General features: G+C 40.4%; 1 protein-coding gene and 1 pseudogene across 1 annotated transcript in view; one reads left to right on the top strand and one right to left on the bottom strand.

Annotated features, from left to right (window-relative positions):
• Positions 1 to 3,924: 3,924 nt before the first annotated feature.
• LOC148160936 (heat shock 70 kDa protein 12A-like) overlaps positions 3,925 to 27,662 on the bottom strand; it is a 40,745-nt gene continuing 17,007 nt past the window's right edge. Inside the window, exons 7-11 of the mRNA XM_088002885.1 lie at positions 22,675 to 22,696; positions 21,529 to 21,736; positions 21,287 to 21,458; positions 5,160 to 5,270; positions 3,925 to 4,732 (exon numbers count right to left, since the gene is read on the bottom strand). Coding sequence (XP_087859011.1) covers positions 4,098 to 4,732; positions 5,160 to 5,270; positions 21,287 to 21,458; positions 21,529 to 21,736; positions 22,675 to 22,696 — 1,148 coding nt within the window. The 3' untranslated portion in view covers positions 3,925 to 4,097. The remainder of the gene's footprint in view (positions 4,733 to 5,159; positions 5,271 to 21,286; positions 21,459 to 21,528; positions 21,737 to 22,674; positions 22,697 to 27,662) is intronic.
• LOC148160937 (zinc finger MYM-type protein 1-like) lies at positions 13,844 to 15,281 on the top strand (annotated as a pseudogene).

The raw sequence follows: 27,662 nt of genomic DNA, 5'->3' as shown, positions 1-27,662 counted from the left end.
GCTTCACCGTCGGGGGTTTTTATAGTTTGGACGAAGCGGCCGCTGAAGTTGGCTTACGATTGAAGGTTGGGGACGCCTTCGTAGCTACCAGCTGTGGTCCAACTATAAGGAGCAGACTTTACTGTACATCGTAAGTGAACTGCAATATCCAGAGGCAGCTCTATGGAGCATCGAGCTGAGAGAGTGAGAGTGCCAAGCCTTGGAGATCTGCATCGGAGGCCATCTTTCAGACATGGTGGACCGCTGCTGTCCGTCCAGGATCCTCCGGTTGCCCAGACGGTAAGCTAACGCTGATGGTTGTTGTCCAACTACAGTCATATTTAATCAATAGATGCTCAATTACGATGGCGGAAGGTTTTGAGTTGATCTCGGCACTAGGTGACAAACTGAACGCCGCCAGGATGTTGAGACCAGCACGTCCAATACATCTTATTAAGGATAAAATCAACAAAACGTGTTCAAATTAATGGCCCAACAAAATTAATAATCTCAGTAGTTATTGTTTAAAAGGTGTTGCGCCTTTCTGTGCATTTCGGTATCATTACAAAAGTAAAAAGGGACTCAAAGACCCTGATGAGCAGAGCATAAGTTTAAATTGGCCAATCAGCCACCGCTGTGTTCATGAGAGGAGAGGCTTTTTAAGGAGAAATAAATATGAAGCCTGAAAACCTAAAATCTTAACGGACTGAATCCGTTGTGTTTTTAGCTAATCTCTGCTGGGTTTGTGGGACTCAGGCGGTTGCCACGGCAACAGGTTGATTATACAGTAAAAAGGCAGGAGAGGTTTAGAGTCATTGCTGTTATTTTACTTTTGTTTACCTTTGCTGGAATGCATCACAGCCGCTGTAGTTTATGAACGTTCATTAAACGACAAACTTGGACTAACTACCTCGTTCATTTGTGACTGTTTCATTAAGTAACAAACAAATGGCTTATACCACAATAATTATGTGAAATTAAATTTTTTTTTAAGTTTTGTGGCTCTGGCATCTTGCTTTGAGTCTAAGAGGCTTTTCGATGCGTTAAAACTCTCCAAAATAACCTTTTTCAACTTTTAAAGCTCCACTGTTGAAAATGAGAAGCTGACATTCACAAATGACACTGAAATAAATTCTAGTCCCACTTCTGGTTGTTGCGATTTCTCTGGATCCTGTTGGAGGAAAAATATACCAACTTCACAAGATGTGGCTTTAACCTAACTCCTGTCAGTCTGAAGTTTCTCATATTGAGTTCATCAAACCAAAGTTCAGATCTACCATACCTGACTGACACAGGTGATCGCCACCAGGTCAAAAGTACAGCTTGTTGGCGCAGCACATTCATTAATGTTTCCATCATGTATGTTTTCAGATGCTAAGCTGTCACAGCAGACCATCCTGCAGGCCTCTGGTCTCAGTGTTTCCAGTGATCTCACAGCTTCAGGATGACCAGAGACCTTCACCTTTCTGGAGCAGGAACACCCGGCCACATGCACTGGTGACACATTCATTTTAAAAAATGTGGCTGTTCTTATAGCATTGATATGCAAGAATCGTCTGTATTTTACAGTTTTGAATAAACTAAATGTTTATTATGAAATCTGTGTTCCTTCTAATCTGTGTAGTTCTAATGTAATCAAATCTCATGTTTTCACATCCCAGAGACAATAAAATGGATCGTTTGTTTGTGGCTTAAAACAAACAAAGTAATCTTAATACAACAAAGCTACAAAAATAGAACACAGATTGAAAGTTTTGGACCCGTTTTATTTTTTTGGTTTCATTACACTGAAGATTCTTCAACATGAAGCTAAACAGTGAGTGGAGAACCTTGTATGTACTAGAAATGAACAAACATGACATTGGGTTATTAATAGTAACCATAACAGTTATTTTACACAGCTCGGTTTATTAAATAATGATTGTGTTCACTTACGGATGCCTTCAATTGGAAATCTGCAATCTGAAGTGTCAGTGAAATAGTTTAGCCAGTCAGTCCTCAGGTCGGTCTGCCCTGCATGTTTCAGGTGTTTCCTTCTGTCACACCTGGCCTCAAGAAATATCTGAAAAATGGACGAGCTAATGCTATCGTTTGTTGCTCTGGAACAAACACTTTAAAATGTAAAATGTTAATGTCCTGTATAACTTAGTGATATAGACCAATGTTTTCTTCTCATTGTGTCATTTTCACTCTGTCTGAAGTTCATCACATTTCTGGATGTTTCAGTTACATTGAAGTTAGCAGGTTTTTAATCAGGGCCACAACACCCTGTGTGTGTTGGGTTTAAGAAAAGAGGCTGCTCTGTTTGAGCACCAGCATTCATTTTTCCTCTGATGTTTGGGTGAACTCTTCTCTGTGGAGGTCGGCCATCTCTCTGGTTCTTCCTGAAGGAGACCCATCAGGAGTTCTGGAGCTGCTCACAGTGCAGACGGTTCTCCTCTCTGTTCGCCGTGTCAGCCGTGGTCCCTCTCAGACAGAATCTCCACAGGCCGTAACACTGGGTCAGAGAAGAAAATGATGGTGTTATTTCACATCAGGAACTAATTCAGAAGAACAAAAATCAAGGACTTTATATAGTGGTGAAAAGGTGGAAGATGACCAGATGAGCTTAATCAGAGAATAATGCTGAGCAGCTGCAGAGGAAAGGAGAATAATTAACACAGATTGAGCTTAACTAGAGCTCTATCTGTGTATTTGATATATAAATCAAATGCACAATTATTTGTACAATGAACATAGAAGTTACATCAGTAAATAAATAATGTATGTTTACCTGTTCGCCATCTTGACAAGTTGCCTGAATGGCTTATTTCCTTTTCGACATCTCCCTCTGGTGGTGAAAGATGGTACTAAAATTACAGAACTACAGATCCTGTTTTTGATTCCTGAGGAACACCTCTGAACAGATATTAATGAGGAGGCCATAATCTGATAGGAAAATAATATCATTGTGTGATCAGACAAGATTTTACCACATTATTATGTAATCCAGACTTCATAAAAATCCAGTTTGTTTTTACTGTGATTTTAACTCAAAGTAACGAAAAAATAAAAACATCAATAAGAGACAATATTTAACACGAGGATCAGTTTTACCATGAAAAATCCAATTGAAATCATGTATTATGTGAAAAACAGATTAAAATCTTATATTCTGGATACAGGAGTTATTATTAATACACAGAGAGCATCTTCAATCTCAGCTAACTGGAGAAACCTGATCTAATCCATGAACTCCAACAAGCCGTTCATTCAGCAGCAGGACTCCTCCTCTTCCTCACTCTCTTCCTCCTGCTGCTCCTCTCAGATCTCCTCTGTCTGTCACAGGAGGAAGAGGAGGAGCTCAGATCATGATGAAGGTCTCTGTTCAGACTCAACTTCTAGCGGCTCTGACGTCATTAAATGTGGTGAAACTTAAACCAAGGTCAGTTTCAGTGCGCCATCTAGTGATTAAATGTGTTACTGCAGCTGCTGCCTGCAGGAAATGTTGAGTGGAATAAGAATTAAAAATAAAACAATGTTTTCATCTGTGGTTTATGTATTTTTATCTGTTTTTTCTCTGAAATAATGTTAATGACCAAAGATTACACACTAATTAAACCCATAAGAAAACTAATTATTCAAAAATATTACTTGGATATTTTAATAAATGTGATTTTAATAAACTATATAAAAATAGGACATGAACAATAAGCCACCTGAAACCTCCTTAGATGGTTTATTAATTAATTAAAGCTAAAACTTAAGAGCAAATATTAGTTTTCTAAAGCTTTCATTGTGTAAACACCTCAATAAAACAATTAAACTTACAGGATTTTTAAAATATTAACACCTACATTTTGGTGCTTCACTTTCAGGTCTAAATTAATCCTGCAATCAGAAATCAAATGACTCAAAATGAAGAATCAGAACCAGAACAAACAGAAGGGAGGAAGGAGAACCAGGTTAAATCAAATTAACTTTTATTTTTAATTCAGTTTACAAACTGAAGTCTGTAGAACTGATTTATTGGTTTCTGGTACAAAACAGGAAAAAAATGGAATATGGAAAAAGTTATTCAATCACAAACAAGCACAAGAAAACTATGCAGATTGTCTGAATTATTAAGAACAAAAATCTCATGAACAACATCTGAACCAAGCTGGACGTTTCCTCTGAGGCTCCACCATCTCTGGGTTTCTCCCCAGCTCTACGGCTCCTTTCAGAATCGCTTCCTGGGGTCTAAGAGGACACAGGACTTTATACTGACGTCCAAACTGATCAGTGATGTGCTGACGTAGAATCTGGCTCTCAGCCAATCCTCCCACTAACACAATAAACCCGATGTTGAGATTTTTGTCTAATATTTCTCTGAGTTTCCATGTGATTCTCTGCAGACTCTCATCGTAAAAAGTTTTCAGTTTCTCTCTGGAGATCCTGATAGATCCATCATCCCAGGAAGCTCCTTCCACTGAATCAAAGAACGTTTCAATCTGTTTCTGTTTCTGAGCCACTATGACCAGGTTACCTGGGCAACTGATCTGAACATCTTCATCCAAAAGTTTGAGACGAGTAAAATCATACATCATCTTCTGAACCTCATTGGGGAAGTTTTGTTCATAGTCATCCCATATTTCATCAGAGAAGATTTCTCTAAGGAACTGTTTGAATTCATTGTCCACGTATTTTTCTCCCAGCCATATTTTAAAGGTCTGATGCAGCTTCATGTCTCCTCCTTTCAGGACTTCATGAACAGTGAAGTGAATATGTCTATCTGTTGACAATAAGGAAGAGAATAAAATATATTAATAGAAAATTTTCAGGAAACAACTTATCACACATTTTAACTCACATTCGACAAACATTAATCAAAGAGATTAATTCATCCATCATTTTTCCATTTGTCCCCACAGAGTTGTGGGGGACAAACAGAGACCAGTTAACCCAACAGTCATGTTTCTGGACTGTGGGAGGAAGTCGGAGTACCCAGAGAGAAACCAGGCATGAACAGGGAGAACATGGAGACTCCATGCAGAAAGACCCCAGACTGGGATTCAAACCCAGAACCTTCTTGCTGCAAGGCAGCAGAGAAACCAGCTGATCCACCGAGCAACACAACATCACTTCAACATGTTTACTGTGGATAAAAATGTTTTTAAAACTCGTCTTTAAACCTTTAAGTAACGGTGAGTAACTTTTACCTCCACAGTCGACAACAAGGTACCGTTTCCCGTCTCTTTGGGTCTCCAGCAGGACTTTGGTTTCTTCTGGTTCCACAGTAAACTGTACGACCTCCTGACCTCCTGCTGGATCTGTAGAAACACAGAAACCTCACTGAGCTGCTCTATGAACAATGATCAATGTTTTTACAGGTAGATTCAGGTTTTTAGTTCATTTATCTCCTGTCTCTGTTGCCATGGTGATGCTGGAAATCTCTGGAGAAGAAGTTTCCAGATCAGTGATGATCCAGAGCCAAAGCTCCTCAGACCGATCATAGAAAGAAAATAATAAAAATGGACAGAGAGACTTTAACAGAAATCTGAGTAGAAATGATGCTGAAGGATTCACTGTTAGAGGAAGTGATGTCACTGTGATGATGAAGGTCTGAGGTGTTTAGAGTAAAGTGGGCGTGTCTTCATGATGTTTGTATCGGCTTTAAAATGATTTATAAAAAGAAAGATGCTGAAAAAACAACTTTAAATTATATCATCATATTTAATCAGATTATTAGTTCTGATAAGAATAATTTTTTATATTAGAACCTTTTGAAAATAAAAACAATAAGTTAGATATTAAAAAGACTTTTTAAGCAAAGTTATAAAAAGTTATATATAAAAAATTTATATATTAAAATGTTGTTTTCTGGGTCTGATTTGATATTATAATCTTAAATAAAACTAAACTTTTCAATAATGTTCTAATTAATTGAATGTGTCTGTATGTAGTTAAATGTTTTAGAGATCATTTTATTTCATCTGAATATTAATTTCTTCATATTGAGATTTTGATTTATTTGCATCATGTTTGCAGATCCTCTGGTGATTTCAAAGTCTGTGGTTATGGGACATCTGACACAATTAACATTTTTATTTCTAAATAACTGAAACAAAACAACCTGAATGTTGATTTATTTCCTTAAACTTAGAAGCTGAGAGGTGACAGTGAGGTTTTCCTCCAAGCAGCAGCTGCCTGAGAAACTCAGAGGTCAGCAGGAGGAAGGACTTGGTCACAGCGTGTCGCTCTGCAGAGCTGCAGGTAGAAGTTAGAGGAGGAGGAGAAGATGGAGCTGGATGCTGCAGCTAAGATGCTGCAGTTAAGATGCTGCAGTTAAGATGCTGCAGTTAAGGTGCTGCTGCAGTTAAGATGCTGCAGTTAAGGTGCTGCTGCAGTTAAGATGCTGCAGTTAAGATGCTGCAGTTAAGATGCTACTGCTGCAGTTAAGATGCTGCAGTTAAGATGCTGCAGTTAAGATGCTACTGCTGCAGTTAAGATGCTGCAGCAGTTAAGATGCTGCAGGTAAGATGCTGCAGGTAAGATGCTACTGCTGCAGTTAAGATGCTGCAGTTAAGTTGCTGCAGCAGTTAAGATGCTTCAGTCAAGATGCTGCAGTTGAGATGCTGCAGCTGTTAAGATGCCGCAGTTAAGATGCTGCAGCTGTTAAGATGCTGCAGCTGTTAAGATGCTGCAGTTAAGATGCTGCAGTTAAGATGCAGCAGTTAAGATGCTTCAGTCAAGATGCTGCAGTTGAGATGCTGCAGCTGTTAAGATGCCGCAGTTAAGATGCTGCAGCTGTTAAGATGCTGCAGCTAAGATGCTGCAGTTAAGATGCTGCAGTTGAGATGCTGCAGCTGTTAAGATGCTGCAGTTAAGATGCTGCAGCTGTTAAGATGCTGCAGCTGTTAAGATGCTGCAGTTAAGATGCTGCAGTCAAGATGCTGCAGTTAAGATGCTGCAGTTAAGATGCTGCTGCAGTTAAAATGCTGCAGTTAAGATGCTGCAGTTAAGATGCTGCAGTTAAGATGTTGCAGTTAAGATGCTGCAGTTAAGATGCTGCTGCAGTTAAAATGCTGCAGTTAAGATGCTGCAGTTAAGATGCTGCAGTTAAGATGCTGCTGCAGTTAAAATGCTGCAGTTAAGATGCTGCAGTTAAGATGCTGCAGTTAAGATGCTGCAGCTAAGATGCTGCTGCAGTTAAGATGCTGCAGCTAAGATGCTGCTGCAGATAAGATGCTGCAGCTAAGATGCTGCTGCTGCAGTTAAGATGCTGCAGTTAAGATGCTGCAGTTAAGATGCTGCTGCTAGAAAATAAAACTGAAAGGATTTAAATCCTGATTGTTGGTTAAAAGACTGATGGTTCATCCTGTGTTTAAGTTTTAACACCTTAAATTTTCAAAAACTAATAGATTCACAAACAGGTTATTTCTTTTTTATGGTATATTAAATTCATAAAGAACAAATTGAAACAGTAACATTACATAATTGAGTAGAAATAAATGTTAAACATGAAATTAAAAATATACAATATATTGCAAATGTTTCCAAAGGTAATTTGTTGCCAGTTTCCCTCTGAGAAATAAAACATTTTATCTCTTGAAATATTTTGGATCAGCACGATTTCTGACTTTCAGAAGAAATTATTACCTGATGTCACCAGCAGATGAACAGAATCTGAAAGTCTTTAGACCTGAATGATCCGTCATCCTTCAACTGATCAACTAGATGGAAAGTTTTCAACTAAAGACTCTTTGGAGATAAAATAGTTTCTGTCTGTCAAATGATTATCTTTGGTATTTTTATAACAAGGTTATTGATCATCACTGATGTACATTTTAACTTCAGGATTTTTCTGATCAGAGTTCAGAAATAAAGATAAATTTCTCTGAAAATGGTCAGATAGTGAAGGAGAAGACGATGGCATAGAAAATTAAATATTCAGAACTTCAGGTTGATCTTCAGGAATCTTCTAATGTTATCATGACCTCATTATAATAAAGTCTGGTTCTCCTTTAATGATGTATCAATTATTCTGATTGGTTTACAGTCATGTTTAATTCCAATGATGGATCCTCAGAAACAACAGCTCTGCTGGTTTTACATGAAGACATTCAGAGTTAGAGCCTTAAATGTATTTTAACAAACCAATAATCAGGTTGATGCTTTAAATGAGAGAACATCCATCAGTTTATCTAGAAAACCTGACTGCTGCTGCTTTTGGTTTCTGATCAAATCATCAGTTTATCTAGAAAACCTGACTGCTGCTGCTTTTGGTTTCTGATCAAATCATCAGTTTATCTAGAAAACCTGACTGCTGCTGCTTTTGGTTTTCTGATCAAATCATCAGTTTATCTAGAAAACCTGACTGCTGCTGCTTTTGGTTTCTGATCAAATCATCAGTTTATCCAGCTTCATGTTTCAGACTAAATCCATATTAACCATTCAGCCACATTTTAAAAATTCAATTTCAGCACTAAACCCAGATCTGATTACTGTCAGAATCAAGAATCAGGTAAACAGAACCTGTCTGACAACATGAAGTAGGCGATGTCAAGGTTTATTCTACAGTAAAGAACAGATGAGAAACCAGGTCACTGACATCAGTGTAAAAGTTATAATCCAAAAATACTCTTTGGATTAAAAAGTGAAATTAAATAAAGTTAGAATAATTTCTAACCTGAGTGAACAAAGTGAAAGTTATTATCTACAAATAGAGAATAACAACAGTGGTGAAGCTTCCCAGGAGAGACTGACCAACCAAAATGACTCCAACATCAACGACTCAAACAGGAAGTTACAGAAGAAACCAGGAAACACATCTAAAGCTCTGCAGGCCTCAGTAAAGGTCAGAGTTCATGTCAAATTTATTTGTATAACACAATTTAAACAACAGCAGATGACCAGAGGTCAAAGGTCAAAGCCACAGCTGAAAAAACCTGAGCTTCATTCTGGTTTATGGAAAACCAAAAGCAGAGGATGATTTAGTAAAGACAGAGAGAGAGAGAGAGAGAGAGAGAGAGATTTTAATAGCTCATTTATTTTTCAATAAATAATCGACATAGTATCACAAACTATGTAACAGTGAAAAAACCAAACAGAAAAAACAAAACATACACCACACACAGCATTACATTAACACCCTCCCAAAAATAAGTTCTCCTTCTACCACACTACAAATTACTTCCCCATAACTCCAAGTGTGACAAAAGGTATCTAAATCTGAAACTGATTTATAAAAATTAAATTCAAGCAATAGCCTAGACTTCACCAGGTTAACAAATGAAGAAACCACATTAATATTCAACTCTTCCTCCACTTTCCTTTTTCTGCTTATGTACATTTTAGCCTGTCCTATCAACAAGTTTATCAACTGACATTTGGTCTTTCTTTGGCGTGTAAATTTAACACCACATATAAAACCTGTTTAGTGAAAACTTCACCATATCTGTTGAAAATAATTCTCAAAAGCACAAAAAGAGCTGACAGACGAATACAGTCTAGAAAACAATGAAACACTGTTTCCCTCTGTTCACAACATGGACAGCAGGATTAATAGCAGAAACAAATGAGTGAACAGCTACAATACCATGAAGGATTCTCCACTGTAAATCTGCATGTTTGTTCGGTAGAGGAGGCTTATACAACGATTTCCATTCAGGCTTGATTTCAGGTGTTAAGGAGATATGAGATCTCCACACTGTGTCACTGCGTCCATTCAGTTTGTTCTGATTAAGAGTTTTTACAAACAGCCTATAGATCATTTTCCCAGAAGCTCCTTCTAGGGAGATTCCTTTACTGTCCACCGAATCCAGTAAAGGACCAGAGCAGTTCTTGATCCCAGGAAACAGTCTGATGGATGGAAAAGGGTCCAGATGATTTGGTAACACAGAACCTTCATAATAATCAGTCAAAAGGGAACATTGATGTTCACTTAACTTGTGTTTCCAGTAGCTCAAAAGCCGACCAACAACTCTAACAGATTCTATTCCCAAACAAGCAGCGAGTTCCACAGGATCATCCAGTCGAGGTCCAGTCATCTCTACCACCCTCCCAAGACAATAAACTTTTGCAGTGTGGAGGAGTTTGGACCAGGTTGTTGTTCCCCACACAGGGCAATCCAACAAACTCCCGAACAGAACCGGTTCCTGGAGCAGCCAGTACAGAGACTCAGCCTGCTGCTGCCTCTCCTTCCTCAGCAAAGTCCACACAGAGAAAACGCTCTTATAAAAACCTGGAAGAAGAGAGGAGTTCATTTTGCTGGAGTCCATCAGAAAGAGAGGCAGATCCAGACCCATGCCGCCAAATCTCTGAAGAATGCAGCCTGATATTCTCCTCCACACAAGGTCTGTGGGTCCTGTGAGCATCTCTGAATGAACTGAAAACGAAAAGCAGCGCCTCTGCTGGCCAGATGGACCAGGCCTTGTCCACCTTCTTCTCTCGGCAGAAAGAGAATACTTTGAGGAATCCAATGAAGTTTATCCCAAAAAAATCCACTAGTGCCCTTTGAACATTTGATAAAAGAGAAACTGGAGGATCAACATACATCAGCCGGTGCCACATGACGGAAGAGACTAAATTATTAATAACAAGAACTCTTCCTCTATATGACATTTTAGGTAAAATCCATTTCCATTTCAAAAGTCGACCCTTAACATTATCTAAAACATTTTCCCAATTTTTTTGCACAAAAATTTCACTACCTAAAAAGACCCCTAAATACTTGAGCCCACCTTTTCTCCACACTAGGCCTCCAGGCAGACTGAGTTGATCCCCCAGCCGACTCCCAACAGCGATAGCCTCACTCTTTCTCCAGTTTATTTTAGCAGAAGAAATGCAGCCAAAAAGAAAAACAGTGTTGACCAAAACATCAACATCTTCCTGCTCGTTTACAAAAACCATCAGATCATCAGCATAAGCTGACAGCTTTAAGGAGACATTACACCCAGGAATAGAAACACCACACAAATCTTTCCTCAGCTTATGAAGCAAAGGTTCAAATGCCAAGGAATAAAGCATCCCTGACAAAGAACAGCCTTGCCTCACTCCTCTTAAAACATTGAATGGAGCACTTAAGCCTCCATTTATTTTAAGTACACTCGCAATGTCACGATACAAAACCTGGATCATAGCTATGAAACCAGGGCTGAAACCAAAAGCAGTCAAGGTTTGCCACAAATATCAGTGTTCAACCCGGTCAAAAGCTTTTTCTTGGTCTATAGAAATCAGACCAATATCTAAGCCCAATGAGCTGGAGATTTCCAAAACATCTCTGATTAAAGTGACATTGTCACTTATCAGCCTGCAGGCACACAGTACGTCTGGTCCCCGTAAATGACTGAAGACATCACTTCTCTGAGTCTGATAGCCAGAACTTTGGAAAAGATCTTGTAGTCCGTGCAGAGCAAAGAGACTGGTCGCCAGTTCCTTAGATCCTGTAGATCTCCTTTCTTTGGAAGCAGAGTAACGACTGCCCGCCTGCAGCTCAGAGGCAGCCGACCTCTCTGCAGGCTATCTGTGATCACCTCCAACAAGTCTTCTCCGATCACAGACCAGAAGGACTTGTAAAAATCAACAGGAAGTCCGTCCATGCCAGGCATAGGCGGATCTACCGGGGTGGCATGGGGTGGCAGTTGCCACCCCAACGGAGAGCCTTGCCACCCTGTTTGCCACCCCCGCTGGACATTACGAACACGAACATTTTTTTCCGACAACATTGAATGCAGCACAATGTAGTCCACACTCCATACCAGTTGGTGGCGGTAATGCTCACCTAACTTTGTAGCCAACTGCCAATAAATTTTAAGAAGAAGAAGCAAAACATTCTGATTGAGCTGACTGAGTGGCGGGAAGTGAGAAATGAAATGAAAAGGACTGAAGATAGTAAGAGTAAAGAGGTAAAAAAAAAAAAAAAGTATTAAATATCTATGTCCGTTTAGAAAAATTATTGCAGTAGTAGGTAGTGCAAGGTAGGGAGAGAGCGGTTGTCTCTTGTGCAGATGCCAAAGTTGAGTACCGTCTGGCTTTACTGCTATTTCCAACGAAGCGGCTAGCTTTACCACGGTATTCAGAACCAGTCATGGCTGCAGTATTTATCAGAGTAGGTCCGGTAAAGACAGGCGAAAATAGGTCAATAGACATACGGCAATTTTTTGTTCTAACTCCAAGTCGTTTTTGAAAAATTTATGCGGTGTTGCACTCTCAATCGGCTGTTTTTTTTTTTTTTTTGAGACAGTAAAAAAAAATCCTAAATATATGCAGAGTAAGTTCAATGTTTGGTCGACTCGTGGTTTGTGTAAACTGATATCCATTAAATGTTTGAGAGGAAAACATTGTGAAATAACTTCAAATCTTCCAGATATGAAGAGGAAAGGTAGCATCGCTAGCTTCTTCTTACCAAAGGCAAAGGCGGGAGACACAGAGACTAACCAGCTGAGTAAGATTCACGGAGGAGATGAGGATAAAAAAGAGGGGGAGAATCAACAGAAATATGACGGAGAGCAAAGCCCAGGTGACCAGGGAAAGGATGTAGTGGAACAGCTGCACAGCAACGAGGAGATGGACGAGGGAGAGGATCACCAAGAAGAACAGGGAGAAAGAGAATTGCTGGACAACATCCAGGGTTCATGCAGTGAAAGGAGAGAGCCTGACACATCAAACACATTTGTTCGAGTTGGTCCACGTGGTATGTAGATATCACTAACTTAGTTCTGAGTTACATCTGATTCGAATATATTTCTAATTTATTCCAATCAGTACATTTAAACAGATATGTCTTTGGTCTCTTCAACTAAATATTTTTGAGTAATCCTCATAACTTGCTTTATAAAACTTGAATAAGAAGACCTGTTAAGAAAATTATAGCACTAAACACTAAATGTGTGCACTGCAAATATTTAACTAAAAAGTCAGGCTAATGAAAATAATTTTCAAAAATAAAAATCTAAAATATTCTCTAATTAATGTCTAAATTAATGTTAAGGATGAACAAAAAAGTTACCATTCAGGTCTGTGTGACAGTAGTGTCAGCTGTCACAGACTTAAATAAAGTTGAACAAATTAACCAAAGTACTGTTTTTATGCTGTATGTTTCAATTAAGCTTGATGGTTAGCTGATAAAAGACTGTTCCAAATTGTGTTTTTACTATTTGTTACATTTTATAAATAGTAGAGCTGTGATCAGAATTTATATATTCACTTTATGTAGACATATCCAAGTCGTGGCGTGAGGACCCAACTCAGCCAAGGCATGAGTCTTTTCCAAGAACCTTCCAAGGGGGAGCCAGAAGGAGCTTCAGAAATGAATGGTACGATGCACACCCTTGGTTGGAATACTCTCATCTGAAAGACTCTGCTTACTGTTTTGCTTGTCGACATTTCTCACTCCCTGACACGCCAACAACAGTTTTTAGCTCATTTGATGGTTACCGCAATTGGAAAAAGGCTACCTTGACAGACAGTGGATTTCTTTGTCATGCTCGATCTGAAAACCATCTGAATGCAATGTTTGCATGGACTGAAAACAAAAAGAGGATTTTAAGAAATACTTCAATGCTGGAAATGATTGACGAACACAATAAAATACAAGTGACTGAAAATCAGTACTACATTAAAACATTAGCTGAGGTTCTTGTTCTAACTGCGACAGAAAACATAGCCCAGCGTGGTCACAGGGAGTCTACCGACTCTGAAAAAAAGGGACTTTTTCTATCTGTGCTAGATTTGCTGGGTAACCATAATGTCGTAATAAAAAAAGGCTTGAACAACAAGCTAAAAATGCTAAGTCCACAAGTAAAACGATCCAGAATGAAATACTTGAATGCTTGGCAGGAATGGTTAAAGAGGAAATCATTCAAGAGGTCAAAAAGAGCAAGATGTTCAGAAAAAAGAACAAATGTCCTTTGTCCTCAGATACTACTACAGTGGTTCATGAGAGCTTTCTTGAATTTGAAGTGGCAGAACACATGGATGCTGCTGCGTTAAGCAACAAGATTATAAGCTTCTTTGAAAGACACGGGTTAGAGTACAAGGAAAATCTGGTTGGTCAGGGCTATGATGGTGCAGCAGTCATGCGTGGGGCACATGCAGGTGTCCAAGCTAAAATCATAGAAGTAGCCAACCATGCCTTCTATGTTCACTGCAGTGCACATTGCTTAAACCTGGTCATAGTGGACTCTGTAAAAAGCGTGACAGATGCTGGGAACTTCTTCTCCTTATTAGAGCAAATGTATGTTTTTATATCTGGCTCTTATATACATAACAAATGGCTGGACGTGCAGCGGAAGATGTTTGATGGTGCACCAAGGGAACTTCATCAGCTAAGTGACACACGTTGGGCTTGTAGGCACATAGCATGTCGCAATGTTATGGACAGGTTGCCTGCAATAGTACAGGTGCTTCAGGAGATTGCTTCTGAGAAACATCCACAAAGAGCTGTTGAAGCCAGGGGGATTTTGGCTCAGATGGATCTAAATTTTGCTGGTTGTCTGGTTCTGTTTCGAAAGGTCTTGAGTGACTCCAAATTTTTATCAGACATGCTCCAGTCTAAGACAGTGGACCATTCTAAGGTGGTTGAACTAATTGAATCACTTAAAGAGATACTGGCTCAGTATCGTAATCCTGACTCTTTTGAAGAAATGTGGCATGAAACACTTGAGTTATGTCAGCGCAGTAACATTGATACAACTCAACAAAACCCAAAGAGGTCAAGACTGACAGCAAAGGTGCTTCAAGAAAGTGTCATTTCCTCCACCTTGGGGCAGCATGTAGTTCCAGATAACAAACATGCTTTCCGTATGTCTGTCTATTATCCAGTTCTGGATAACATGATTGGAGAAATAGGGAGAAGATTTTCTAACACAAATTGCAATATTATGCAAGGTGTGCAGGCACTAAATCCATCTAGTCAAACTTTTTTAAAAGATGAGGCTGTTTTCTTATTGGCTACAGCCTATGATTCAAATATTGAGAATCTCAAACATGAGTTGCATCAGGTAAGGGTGCTGTTGGAGAAGAAAAAGAGAAAAAAGGAATGTCCTACCACTCTGATGGAGATGACCCAATGGTTGGACCAATACCAGGACGTTTTTTGCGAGTTGTTCAGGTTATGCAAAATAGCTGTCGTCTTACCAGTGAGCAGTGCATCCTGTGAACGGAGTTTTTCAACTCTCAGAGTCATTAAGACCTATTTGCGGTCAGTTATGACAGAGACAAGACTCTCAAGTTTGGCTGTACTCAGCATTGAATCAAAACGAACAAAATCTTTAGATCTTGATCAATTTGTAAAGCGTTTTGCTATGCAGCATGGAAATCGGCGTATTAAGCTGATATAGAAATGACCTTAACCTTTCATTAATCTGCATTCTCAGGGATTGTTAAAGCTCCTAAAATAATAATACATATATACTTACTAAGCAGTTAACGGTTGGTTGGATGGATGATGTATTTTGAGTAAATAATAAAAGTTTCAGTTTTTTTAGTATACATTTTTCTCTACTTGATGCATCTATTCTCACGTTGTTTTAGGAGTGCACAGATGTTAACATGTACATTTTTTTCAGTAGGTTACCTATACAAATGCTTAAGTACTGGACTGTTATGATTTCTGGGTGTTTGATGTTTGATTTTTTTTTTAATTGCTTTTGTTTCATAAGTTATTCATAGTTTTGCCTTAATTATATTTAAGTTCATGGTTGGCTTTGTTTCTTGTTGGTTTCTTGTTCTCTTGTTCGTTTTTGGTTGCTTTATGATCTTGTCCATTCTGTGTTATCTCGTGTTATGCCCACACTGTCATTTTGGTTTTTGGGCAATAAAACTTCACCTGTATTTCTGCTGCCTGTGCTTTGGCTGTTGCCACCCCCTGAAACATCCTTGCCACCCTCTTGCCACCCCACAAATATTTTTCTAGATCCGCCCCTGATGCCAGGGGATCTACCACTCTTTAGGCTCATCAAGGCAGTATGCAGTTCCTGCAGCGTGAGTTGAGCCTCCAGCTTTCGATCGGCTTCAGCATCCACCTGAGGAAGTCCTTCATAGAAACCATCGCTCACATCCGGATTCTCCAAATGTTCACTCTTAAAAAGATCTTTGTAGAAACTGACAGCAAACTTCCTGATCTCAGAAGAACCTGAGATGGTAGAACCACAGTCAGTCTTTAGGGAGTGAACAATCTTCCTTTGCCCATTCTTTTTTTCTAGTCCAAAGAAAAAGTGAGACGGGGCATCCATCTCCGATACACTTAGGAAGCGTGATCTGACCAAGGCTCCTTTGGCTGCTGTGCCCAGCAGGTTGGCCAGAACGGCCTTTTTATCTTTGAGGGAAGTTCAAAACCCTCGGTTTCCTGTAGACGCCGCCAAACCCTGCAGCTCTACTACCTGAGTCTCCAAGTCCCTCATAGATCTGATTATGTCTCTAGTGACACTGCGAGTGAACTGTTGACACAACTGCTTAATTTGACATTTACCATAATCCCACCACTGTTGGATACAAGAAAAATCTGATTTAGATTGTTTATGACTGACCCAGAAATATTCAAAAGCTTTTCTAAAAGCTGTATCATTCAAAAGAGCGGTATTAAAATGCCAATAGACACTCTGTATACGGACATTTTTAATAAACACAGAGCAACAAACCAGACAGTGATCAGAAAAACCAACAGGAATTATTTAACAATTTTTAAATATATTCAAATGATGTTTAAAAGCATATATACGATCCAATCTTGCCAAGGATAAAAGATTATCTTTAGAATGACTCCATGTTTACTGTCTCTGATTCCTGTTGAAATCTCTCCACACATCTGAAAGGTCAGAGGTCGCAGTCAGCTGCCTGAGCCTCCGAGAGGATTCAGCATGAGGTTCTAAGTGGTTCCTATCAAGTAACGGATTCTCAGTGCAATTAAAATCTCCACACAAAAACAAATAATCATTATTATCACTACAGTCATTTACAATGTCACCTAAAGTATCAATAATACCATTCTATCAACCCCTTTAGTTGGTGCATACACATTAAGAAAAACTATTTTTCATATTTGGCTTTAACTTTCAATAAGTGACCTTCAATTATTTCCTCTGCTTCACAAGAAACAGGAAAAAATTCCTAGAAAACACAATCCCAACACCGCCACTGCAACTGGACTTGTGGCTAAAAAAGACCTCCCCTCCGCACTCCTTCTTCCAATCACACTCATTATCAGCAGTGCTGTGTGTCTCCTGAAGTAACATTATATCAATGTTCTTTAGAGCCATGAGTCTTAAAAACTCAGCCCTCTTTTCTTCATTTCTGGCACCATTTAGATTTAAGGTGCCTATTTTAAAGTCACACATTGAAATGAAGAAACAAAAGAAAAGACACAGAGACATGTAAAAAATGTCTCTAAATGTCCTCATCTTCATCAGCAGTGAGTGTCTGACTTTCAAAATCAGTTTCTTTAAGCGATATATTTCCTGATCTGTTAACACGTCATCAACAAAATGTCCAGTTTTCTTTGTCAAAACCCGAGAGGATTCAACAAACAATTTTAGATCTGGAAAATATTCTTCAATTTTAATCATCCTGAGTCCTTTAGTTTTTTGCAAAACCTTCTTAATTTCAGCAGGAGGATACAGATTCTGCTGATCTTGGCTCAAAGAAAAGCTACTATCAGACTCCAAGCTGCTCTCCTGCTTTGTTTGCTCTCTGAGCTCTGAGAGCTTTAGTGCTGCTGTTAGCAGGTTCACAACTTTTCCTTTTCTGAGAGTTTCAGCAAATCGTCATCAAGCATGCTTTCATCTTCACAAAGGTTTTCACAAAAAAAAATCCTCAGATCTTTTTTCCTCTGAATCTGCATCAAAACTGTCAACAGATTGATCATCTATCATCTCACCATCAGTGGTAACAACTTCATTAAAGCGACCACAACTTATAGAGGATCGCTCCTCAGGCTGTTCCTCTACAGTTAAAATAGAAGGATCACCAGGATCCCCAGATCCAGTAGCATCAAGACCCGCACCGACTACCGCCGGCGCCCAGGCCAGCCCCGGCATCATCGTGTCCAGCCCCGGCATCATCGCGGCCAGCCCCGGCGGCGCCCCGGCCTGCCCCGGCATCATCGTGGCCCGCCCCAGCATCATCGCGGCCAGCCCAGGCATCATCGCGGCCCGCCCCGGCGGCGCCCCGGCCCGCCCCGTCATCATCGCGGCCAGCCCCGGCATCATCATGGCCAGCCCCGGCCCGCCCAGGCATCATCGCGCCCAGCCCCGGCATCATCGCGGCCAGCCCCGGCCTGCCCCGGCATCATTGCGGCCCACCCCGGCGGCGCACCGGCATCATGGCGGCCCGCCCCGGCGGTGCCCCGGCCTGCCCCAGCATCATCGCGCCCAGGCCTGGCATCATCGTGGCCAGCCCCGGCATCATCGTGGCCAGCCCCGGCCCACCCAGGCATCATCGCGCCCAGCCCCGGCATCATCGCGGCCAGCCCCGGCCGCGCCCCGGCCCGCCCAGGCATCATCGCGCCCAGCCCAGGCATCATCGTGCCCAGCCCCGGCATCATCGCGGCCAGCCCCGGCGGTGCCCCGGCCTGCCCTGGCATCATCGCGCCCAGCCCTGGCATCATCATGGCCAGCCCCGGCCCGCCCAGGCATCATCGCGGCCCGCCCCGGCATCATCGCGGCCGGCCCCGGCGGCGCCCCGGCCCGCCCCGTCATCATCGCGGCCAGCCCCGGCATCATCATGGCCAGCCCCGGCCCGCCCAGGCATCATCGCACCCAGCCCCGGCATCATCGCGGCCAGCCCCGGCCCGCCCTGTCATCATCGCGGCCAGCCCCGGCATCATCGTGGCCAGCCCCGGCCCGCCCATGCATCATCGCGCCCAGCCCAGGCATCATCGCGCCCAGCCCCGGCATCATCGCGGCCAGCCCCGGCATCATCATGGCCAGCCCCGGCCCGCCCAGGCATCATCACACCCAGCCCCGGCATCATCGCGGCCAGCCCCGGCGGCGTCCCGGCCCGCCCCGTCATCATCGCGGCCAGCCCCGGCATCATCATGGCCAGCCCCGGCCCGCCCAGGCATCATCGCACCCAGCCCCGGCATCATCGCGGCCAGCCCCGGCCCGCCCTGTCATCATCGCGGCCAGCCCCGGCATCATCGTGGCCAGCCCCGGCCCGCCCATGCATCATCGCGCCCAGCCCAGGCATCATCGCGGCCAGCCCCGGCGGTGCCCCGGCCTGCCCCGGCATCATCGCGCCCAGCCCTGGCATCATCATGGCCAGCCCCGGCCCGCCCAGGCATCATCGCGCCCAGCCCCGGCATCATCGCGGCCAGCCCCGGCCCGCCCCGGCATCATCGCGGCCCGCCCCGGTATCATCGTGGCCAGCCCCGGCCCGCCCAGGCATCATCGCGCCCAGCCCCGGCATCATCGCGGCCAGCCCCGGCCGTGCCCCCGCCCGCCCAGGCATCATCGCGGCCCGCCCAGGCATCATCCGGGCCAGCCCCGGCATCATCGTGGCAAGCCCCGGCCCGCCCAGGCATCATCGCGCCCAGCCCCGGCATCATCGCGGCCAGCCCCGGCCGCGCCCCCGCCCGCCCAGGCATCATCGCGGCCCGCCCCGGCATCATCGCGACCGGCCCCGGCGGCGCCCCGGCCCACCCCGGCGGCGCACCGGCAGCGCACCGGCATCATGGCGGCCCGCCCCGGCGGCGCCCCGGCCCGCCCAGGCATCATCGCGCCCAGCCCTGGCATCATCGTGGCCAGCCCCGGCCTGCCCCGGCATCATCGCGCCCAGCCCTGGCATCATCGTGGCCAGCCCCGGCCCGCCCAGGCATTATCGCGGCCAGCCCCGCCTCAAAAATCCACTCACACCGACACTCCCATCTCCAGCTCTATTCCCTCAGAGAGAGAGAGAGAGAGGCAGAGAGAGAGAGAAACTCTGGTTTCATAAAGACTCGGTCCACAAAAGGTCTGATATCCAAGATTTATAAGAAAATTTGATGGACTCAAGAAAAACGGAAGGAAACCAGGAAGTCTGCCTCTGATTGGTTAAAATAAAATCATCATCAAGATGCTGAGACATCGTCTCAAACATGAACTAATACTGGAAAACTCTCCATTGTGGCTGAATTAAAATTATTCAGCAATAAAGAGTGAAGCAAATTTCCCCCTCAGTGATTTAAAAGATTTATTCCCAGATTCTGGGCCGAGGTGAAAACAATCAGTTATTAGATGAAGGAGGAAATTAGAATTTGTTAGGTTGGTAAAAGATGTGGTGAAACATTTATGAACAAAAATGTAAAACAGTGATTCTGGAGGACCAAACAGGTCCTATGGATAAAGCACAAAACTGTAAGAAAATATACACAAAATATCCATCCATCCATTTTCTGTTCATCCTTGTCCCTAGAGGGGTCAGGAGGTCATAGTGCCCATCTCCAGCTGGTGACCTGTCAGGGCACCAGAACCTCTGATGACCCCATGACCTCTTCCTTTCTCTTCCTTTGCTAAGAGGCTAGTTAGCTCTGGTTAGCTTATGTTATTCTTTAGTTTTTTCTTCTCTTATTCCTAAGCTGCTCATCACAACCATGATGTGTCAACACAGTAACTAACAATTTACAAAACTTTGATGACATTTTGTGAAATAAAAGCTTAATTTTTGTAAAATGTAAAGATTTCATGGACCTGATGAGCTACAATATGACCTCCTTCAGAATAACATCATATAAATTGAGGTAGTTTGGCTTTTTGTCAACTCCATCAGTTTTTGTGTCTCTTTAAGTGAAATTGTTGTAAAATCTCACTTAAATCTGCAATTAACACATTTTAATGTATTTTACATAAATTGCATTTCTTCACATGTATCAAGTTTTTCATTTTACTCACTAGTTTGTCACCTTCAGTTCTGTATCAACTCCATCAGATGGACTTTTTGTTGTTTGTTTTAAATATTTTATTTGTTTCTTGAGAAGCATTTGTCTTAGTAAAAATATCACTAATAGAGTCATTAAAATAATTTTATATTTATATTTGTCAGATGGTGATGACAAAGTTCTGGATCAGGTCCATTAAAAATTTAATTTTCAAAATAAATGTTGCAACTGGGAGCCTGCACCTTAGCATCTTTACATTTCCTAAACATTATTTGTCATATTTGAATACATAAGCTTGAGGAATAATAAAAAAAATGGGGAAATTTAGACCCATTTTGTCCCTATTCTCAATAATCAAATACTTTTACATGACTTCCTTCAATTCAATTAGTCCAAACAGCTCATAGAGAATCCATTCATATATCACACATATCCTACAAACAGACTAAAACCTGTTAATGTTTGTCTGCCAGACGTTACAGATCCACTCAGTACCGTTACAGCTGGTACCAGGTTCTGCTGCTCCTGCAGGTTGATCCTGTGAGTCTCTGCTGTGGTTCTGTGTGATGAAACCATCAGGTTGAAGCTTCAAACACCAGGTCAAAGCTGCTTCTGACTCCAGAACAAACATCAGTTTGTCTTTAGTGGCGTCTGTTACAAGACCAGCCTGGAGGAGAAACCAGAAGTCTGATTCTGATGAACATTTAGAGATGATGACTCTAAAAACATGATGTTACCTGAACTGCAGATTTTATTATGAACTGTTTATGGAAATCCTTCCAGGTGTCAGGAACAGTCATCACCCAGGTGAAGTCAGACGCTGTGAACTCTCCTCCTTCTGGATGAGATCTGATGGTTTTCAGAGCATCGTCCTTCAGGAACCTCAGAACTTCTGTAAAAACCTTCTGGGTCGACATCCACTTCCTGTTGGCTGCGTAGATTTCCCTCCTCCAGCCGTCCTGTCAACAGGTTTCAGTCTGTTAGTTTGTGTTCATACCAGGATAGTTTATCAAATCTACTCATGGTGAACTGCTGCAGTCTTAAAGTCAGTTCAAGCAGAAACTTATTCCTTTAATGAGCTGAACAATAGTTTGATTTAAAGATGAAATAACAGATTTTACTGGTTAAACTAATCAGATGTAGATTCTGTGCTTATTTAATTTTAACTGTTGTAAATGGCTTTACAGTTCAATTTTAATTTAAATAATTTGTGACTGAATTTTATTTATCAAGCTTAAGTGGTGAAAGTTGGGAAAAGACAGATTAAAAAAACAACACAAAACTGTAAGAAAACCTCATTTATTTATTTATTCTACAATTTTGTTATTGTTGTTTTTTAACAGCAGCTGCCAATAAAAGTGAAAGTTACAACCTGGACATGATTATATGAGTTATTTTACCAAGAAATCAGTCAGAAGCTGTGAAAATGATCAGATCTGCTTCTCTGGCTGCAGTGACGCTCCTGACAGAGGAACAGATTTTCACACAATCGTCTGAATCAGTTAATAAACTTTATTATTCATGAGATAATTTGCATTGACCTTTATGATGGAATATGGGAGAGTAGAGAGCAGAACCTGAGGAGGAACCTTATGGAAACATGGAGGTGCAGCTGTGATTTATAAAGGGGAAATTGCTCTGAAGTGTTCATTAAAATGGTTTTATAAATAAAGATTATTTTTTTTTGACATGGGACATTTTAGGATTTTGGGCATATGTTCACGTTTCGTATGATTCCTATAGATTTTTTTCTTATGACACCTTAGGTATAAGTTCTGCTTTTCTGTTCAGAAACTATTAAACTAATGGCGTCACCTGGCACAGTGGCGCCCCCTAGGCAGGTTAAAGACCTCGATATGAACATGAGTTTGAGTCCTCGCTACCTTTGCTGCTTGTCTTTCCCCACTTCCTGTCAGATTAATGCTGAATAAAGATCAGCAGTGGGAAAAAAGACAAAACCTATTAGACTGAAATGAAAGAGATATTAATTAATATCTATATTTATAGAGACCCAGTGGTAAAACCTATTATTATGTTAAACTTTGTTTTATTTCAATCAATCTATCTATCTATCTATCTATCTATCTATCTATCTATCTATCTATCTATCTATCTATCTATCTATCTATCTATCTATCTATCTATCTATCTATCTATCTATCTATCTATCTATCTATCTATCTATCTATCTATCTATCTATCTATCTATCTATCTATCAATCAATCAATCATAGCTATAAAGTATCCTTCATGTGGAGCAGCTCGCTGGGAACACAATAAAGGATATTTCTGAACTGGGTTTGAACCATCAGTCTGCAGGTCCAAATATCAGAGATGTGAAAAAACTAAAACTTCTCATCTCTGGGATTCTCTCTTTTTCTCCCATCTCTGTTAGAGGCTGGTGGATATTAAAAGTGATGAACTTTCATCTTTTTTCACTTCCCTGGACTAGTGAGGGAGTCATTGCTCCTTTTCTTTGGTTAATTTCTTGATAAAATAATAATCAAAATGCATTTTGATTCATTCTTGATTGACTCAGGGTTTCACCTGAAGTAAAACTTATTTATTTCCTTAACAACTTGGTGTCTAAAGTGGTGGGCAGAATTCTGACTGAGCAGAGATTGTGACATGTTTATCCTAATCAGTCTGGAAAATGTGTTTTCAAATCTCTGCATGGTCAGTAATCCAAACCCCTTAAAGAGCCCGACGTTTTTGTGCTCCGGTGAAACTGTTTTAATTTTGTAATTTCTAAAAGTAAATAACTTTAGGCTGTTGGTGTGACCTCAGGGAAAGAGTCAGTGTTTTGGGTAATCACTGCAAAAGGTGCACTGTTTATCTACTTGGTTGACTTTTGGGAGGCTTATAGGAAGTTTCATTTGTTTAAACTTTTCTACTATGTTGAATTTTGGGGATTCCCTTCAATAGGGAGTCCAGGTGTGTCTGTGCTCCTTCTACGCCGTGAAGTTAAGGAAGGAACCCGGCTTGGAAGACGTTCCAGCTGTATAATAAGAATCCGGATTCGATTTGCCCTGATACTTTCCCTGACAGTCCACTATCAAGTCTGCAAACAGAACAGCATTTTGGGCCTGTATAGCTTGCATGCATGAACAGAGAGTCCTAACTGAATTCTGGAGATCTGGAAATTTGTGGAACGGTGTGGATGCTTGGCCAGCAAATCCACCTGCATTTTAAACAGGGGATTCTGTTCGGTTCCACAGTTTCCTGCTTGGCCAGTCTACAAACAAAACATGGGTGACAAAAAGTTTTTGGTAAATCTCAGATGCAAATTTAGGTCTAAATAGTAAAAAGGGGGAAACAAACTTAATTTTTCAGTTTCTGCATAAATGATTTTGCAAATAAATGTGAGGGAATGAGTGTGTATGAGTGATGTTTGTGCACAAACTGTCTGTGGAGCGATTCTGTTTTAGTGAGGTTTTTTCATAATTAAGTTTTCTAATATTTTAAATTTTCATGTCCGAGTCAGACACCCAGAATCCTCTGGGACTGGATGTGGAGCTGACAGAGTTTGAAGCTGTGCAGAGTCGAGCCGAGGCTCAGAGAAAAGGTCGGACCTGCTCCAGTCCTGGAGGTTCTGGTGAACATGGACAAAGTAAGGAATGCTGGGACAGATTTTCCAAACTTATTACAGAAGGAAGCGAATTAGATCATAAACATAATAGTATAATCAAAAACATTGTAAAGGCTTTGGTAAAGAAAAAGAGTTTAAAGAATTAACTCAGTGTAGATGTAGAATAAGGCAAACTGAACATTGATAAAAAGGTTTTTAAGATCTCAACATCATAGGAAGACAAATTATGAATAACATAAAAATATATGAATGTATTATTAACAACATAAATACATAAATATATGAATGTATTATGAACAACATAAATACATAAATATATGAATGTATTATTAACAACATAAATACATAAATATATGAATGTATTATGAACAACATAAATACGTAACCTAAACTTTGCAACAACTGAAAATTGAGTAATTAAGTTCATTCATAGAAACAGGAGTGAGAATTTAAATTAGAAATGCCAATAATATCAGCAAGATTATGTTTCAATTTTAATGTTATGGTGTGTCGACAAAACAGTAAAAACTTGGATTTTGCTTGATTAAATTTTAGTGATTGATGAAACTGTGACAGAGATTCAGACAACAACTGAGACTAACTTCAGTGTTAAAATGTTGTGATCTTTTGGTGCTCTAACTGCTGTTAATATGAATTAATATGAACAAATTAAGCTGAAACATATTAGTCTATAAAACACTTCATTTATGTATTAGTAAGAATACAAAACAAATATAATGTTTTAACAAGAAAGGACAAAAGGCTTGTGACAAAGTGGGCCGAGCATTTGGTGAAGGATTGATGATTGGTGACAGGAAATGAGGAGCTGATCAGCTGTGAGGTAGAAAGAGTGAAGAATAGACCTGGTCTGATGATGGAACTGATTGTGGGGGTGAGTAGAGGAGTGAGGATGGAGAGGATGGAGAGGATGGAGAGGATGGAGAGGATGGAGAGAGAGAAAACAGGGAAGCAGAACATTATTCTAACTCTGAAGAAACATAAAACTAGTGAGACAAGGAGAAACTATGAATTAACTGACAGACATGAGACTGAATTGATAAAACAAAACACACATAATTCTCACACTAGAATGACCAGAAGCACTAAGAAGGGCAGAAGCAGACTCTGACACTAAATAAATAACTTTACCTAGAGGAAGAAATAACCAGCAGAAACATAACTAGAAAAACTACAAGGGACTGAAATGAGCAAAGAAACAAACAAAATCCCAACTCAGAGTCTGAACAGGAGCCTCAAACTATCTAAAGTCCAGTAATTTTTCCTTTATATAATGATTAACTATATAAAGATTCATTTATAAAGATTAATTTAGCAAATTCATCAAACCAGGAAGGTTGTGTAAATTTGATGTTACCTTGGGCAGATTTTGAGTTGTGAGCCTTTTATTTTGAACAAGGAATTTGCATAAAGAAAAAGAAAAACACATGAACTCCCTCTTCATGAGCTGCATCTTTAAAAAGGATCACAGGGTTAGCAAACTAAAACACAGTCGTGCTCAGAACAAATTAATTTTTGAGCAATCTCTCAAAATGCTATTGGATTATGTTATGTGTGCCACTGAAAGGAGATGAATGATGATTTTATTAGCGTTTAGTATAAAGAGCAATTTCAGGTTTAAACTCTTTGATGTAACAGATTTACCAAAATGCTTGTGGATTTATGTTGTGTAAAGTAAAGTGGACATTGTGATTGTCATCACGGGAAAAAATCTGATGAGAAATATTATTTAAGACATGTAGAAGTTTGCAAACTAAGATTCTGTAAAACTTTTGAGCTGCGTTTAGTTGCATCTACCATCTCTTACTTTTGAATTAAATGAATTTAATGAGTTTCAGATTTTGAACTTAAATGTGAGTTAAAGAAAGATAAACTTAGAGTGATAAGTTGTGTTGACTCTTTAGTCTAAAATCCAAGAGTTGAATAAACCAGTTTTTGAGTGAGTTTAAAAACTGAATGAAGAAAAAGACTAAAGTGGGAACTATTTCCCAGAATGCTTTTTGTTTCCTGTGTTGCTCTGAGTGAGATGGACGTGTTACATTGATCTGACTTTATGTTGGAAAGGAAAATGTTTATTTTAAAGCCTGAAGACAATGTCCTGGTTCTCACTGAATGTTTGAGTAGAAATCATTGTGAAGTTTAATAAAAACATTTACCAGGTCAGAAATGAAGTTCATTCATTTTGAAACTGGAGTTTAAATTATTCTGAAGTAAATAAGTAGTTATTTTGACTTGATAATGTGAGTGAAGTAATAGAGAAAAGTTTTTGTTGCATGTTGTGAAGTCGTTGTTTAGTTGAATTGAAGCTAAAACTCACAATCAGGATAAATTAACTAAAAAAACAATGTTTGGACATCTTGTCTTTTGTTGAATCAACTTCATAAACTTTTCATTTCTAAGTTAAAACCAATAAATATTTCTTGTTGACTTGAATCACATTTTCAAAGCAGCAGATGAGCTTTCATTTTCCAAGTTAAACCACTTCCAAATGTTTTGCAGTGTAACATAGATGATGTTTATAATTGAAAAGAAAACAGCTATTTTTCTACAAAACTTATGTAGATTTGACTTATGAATGTCAAAATAGTTCTAAAACAAAAGTCTTTTATAACAAGTATTTCATTCACTGCAAAGTTTTTGCTGTTTCTGTTCAGCCTTTTCCATTTGTGTAGAAAAAGGTCAAATGTCTTCAACCTCAAGTCATTTCAAAGTTTACATGGATTTTATTAAACTTGATAACTGTGAGGTTAAAGGATCTGTAAGGTGATTGTTGAAGCATTTATGAAATGGATAAGATTGTTCCAACAATTTATGGTTATGAAATTATTCAGTAGAGATTTTGTAGTGATAACTGTTCAGGGTTTGAGAAGAGAAAGTTATGGGAAAAGAAAGAAACTGGATTAATTACTGGGAAGAATCAAATCTGATAACGAAGGTTTTGGGGAGGTTTTTTTCTCCCTTAGTGAAACTCCTTTAAACCGGGTTTGGTTCAGGGTCAGAGAGTTTTATTTTGTACGAAGCCTGAGAGAAAGACGCCTTAGGAAGCAGGAAGCTGTAGATAAAAGAAGAATTGTACTTTTAAACCTCACCTCTCTATATAACTTGGTCTTTGAGAATAAATGGTTTTCCTATTACTATGATTTTCCTAATAATCTAAAATGACAAAGACTATTTCAGAAAAGGTACTTAATTTAGTGCAAATAAAATTTTAATAGACTAAGAATCTGAAGTATTGTTGCTCATGTAATTTTCAACACTTCAGAA

The sequence above is a fragment of the Poecilia mexicana genome, unplaced genomic scaffold, assembly GCF_051168715.1.
Source record: "Poecilia mexicana isolate PSO_F unplaced genomic scaffold, ASM5116871v1 scaffold_2, whole genome shotgun sequence".
Classification (NCBI taxonomy): domain Eukaryota; kingdom Metazoa; phylum Chordata; class Actinopteri; order Cyprinodontiformes; family Poeciliidae; genus Poecilia; species Poecilia mexicana.
Note: the sequence above shows the minus strand (reverse complement) of the source record. Positions and strands in the feature narration are given on the sequence as shown.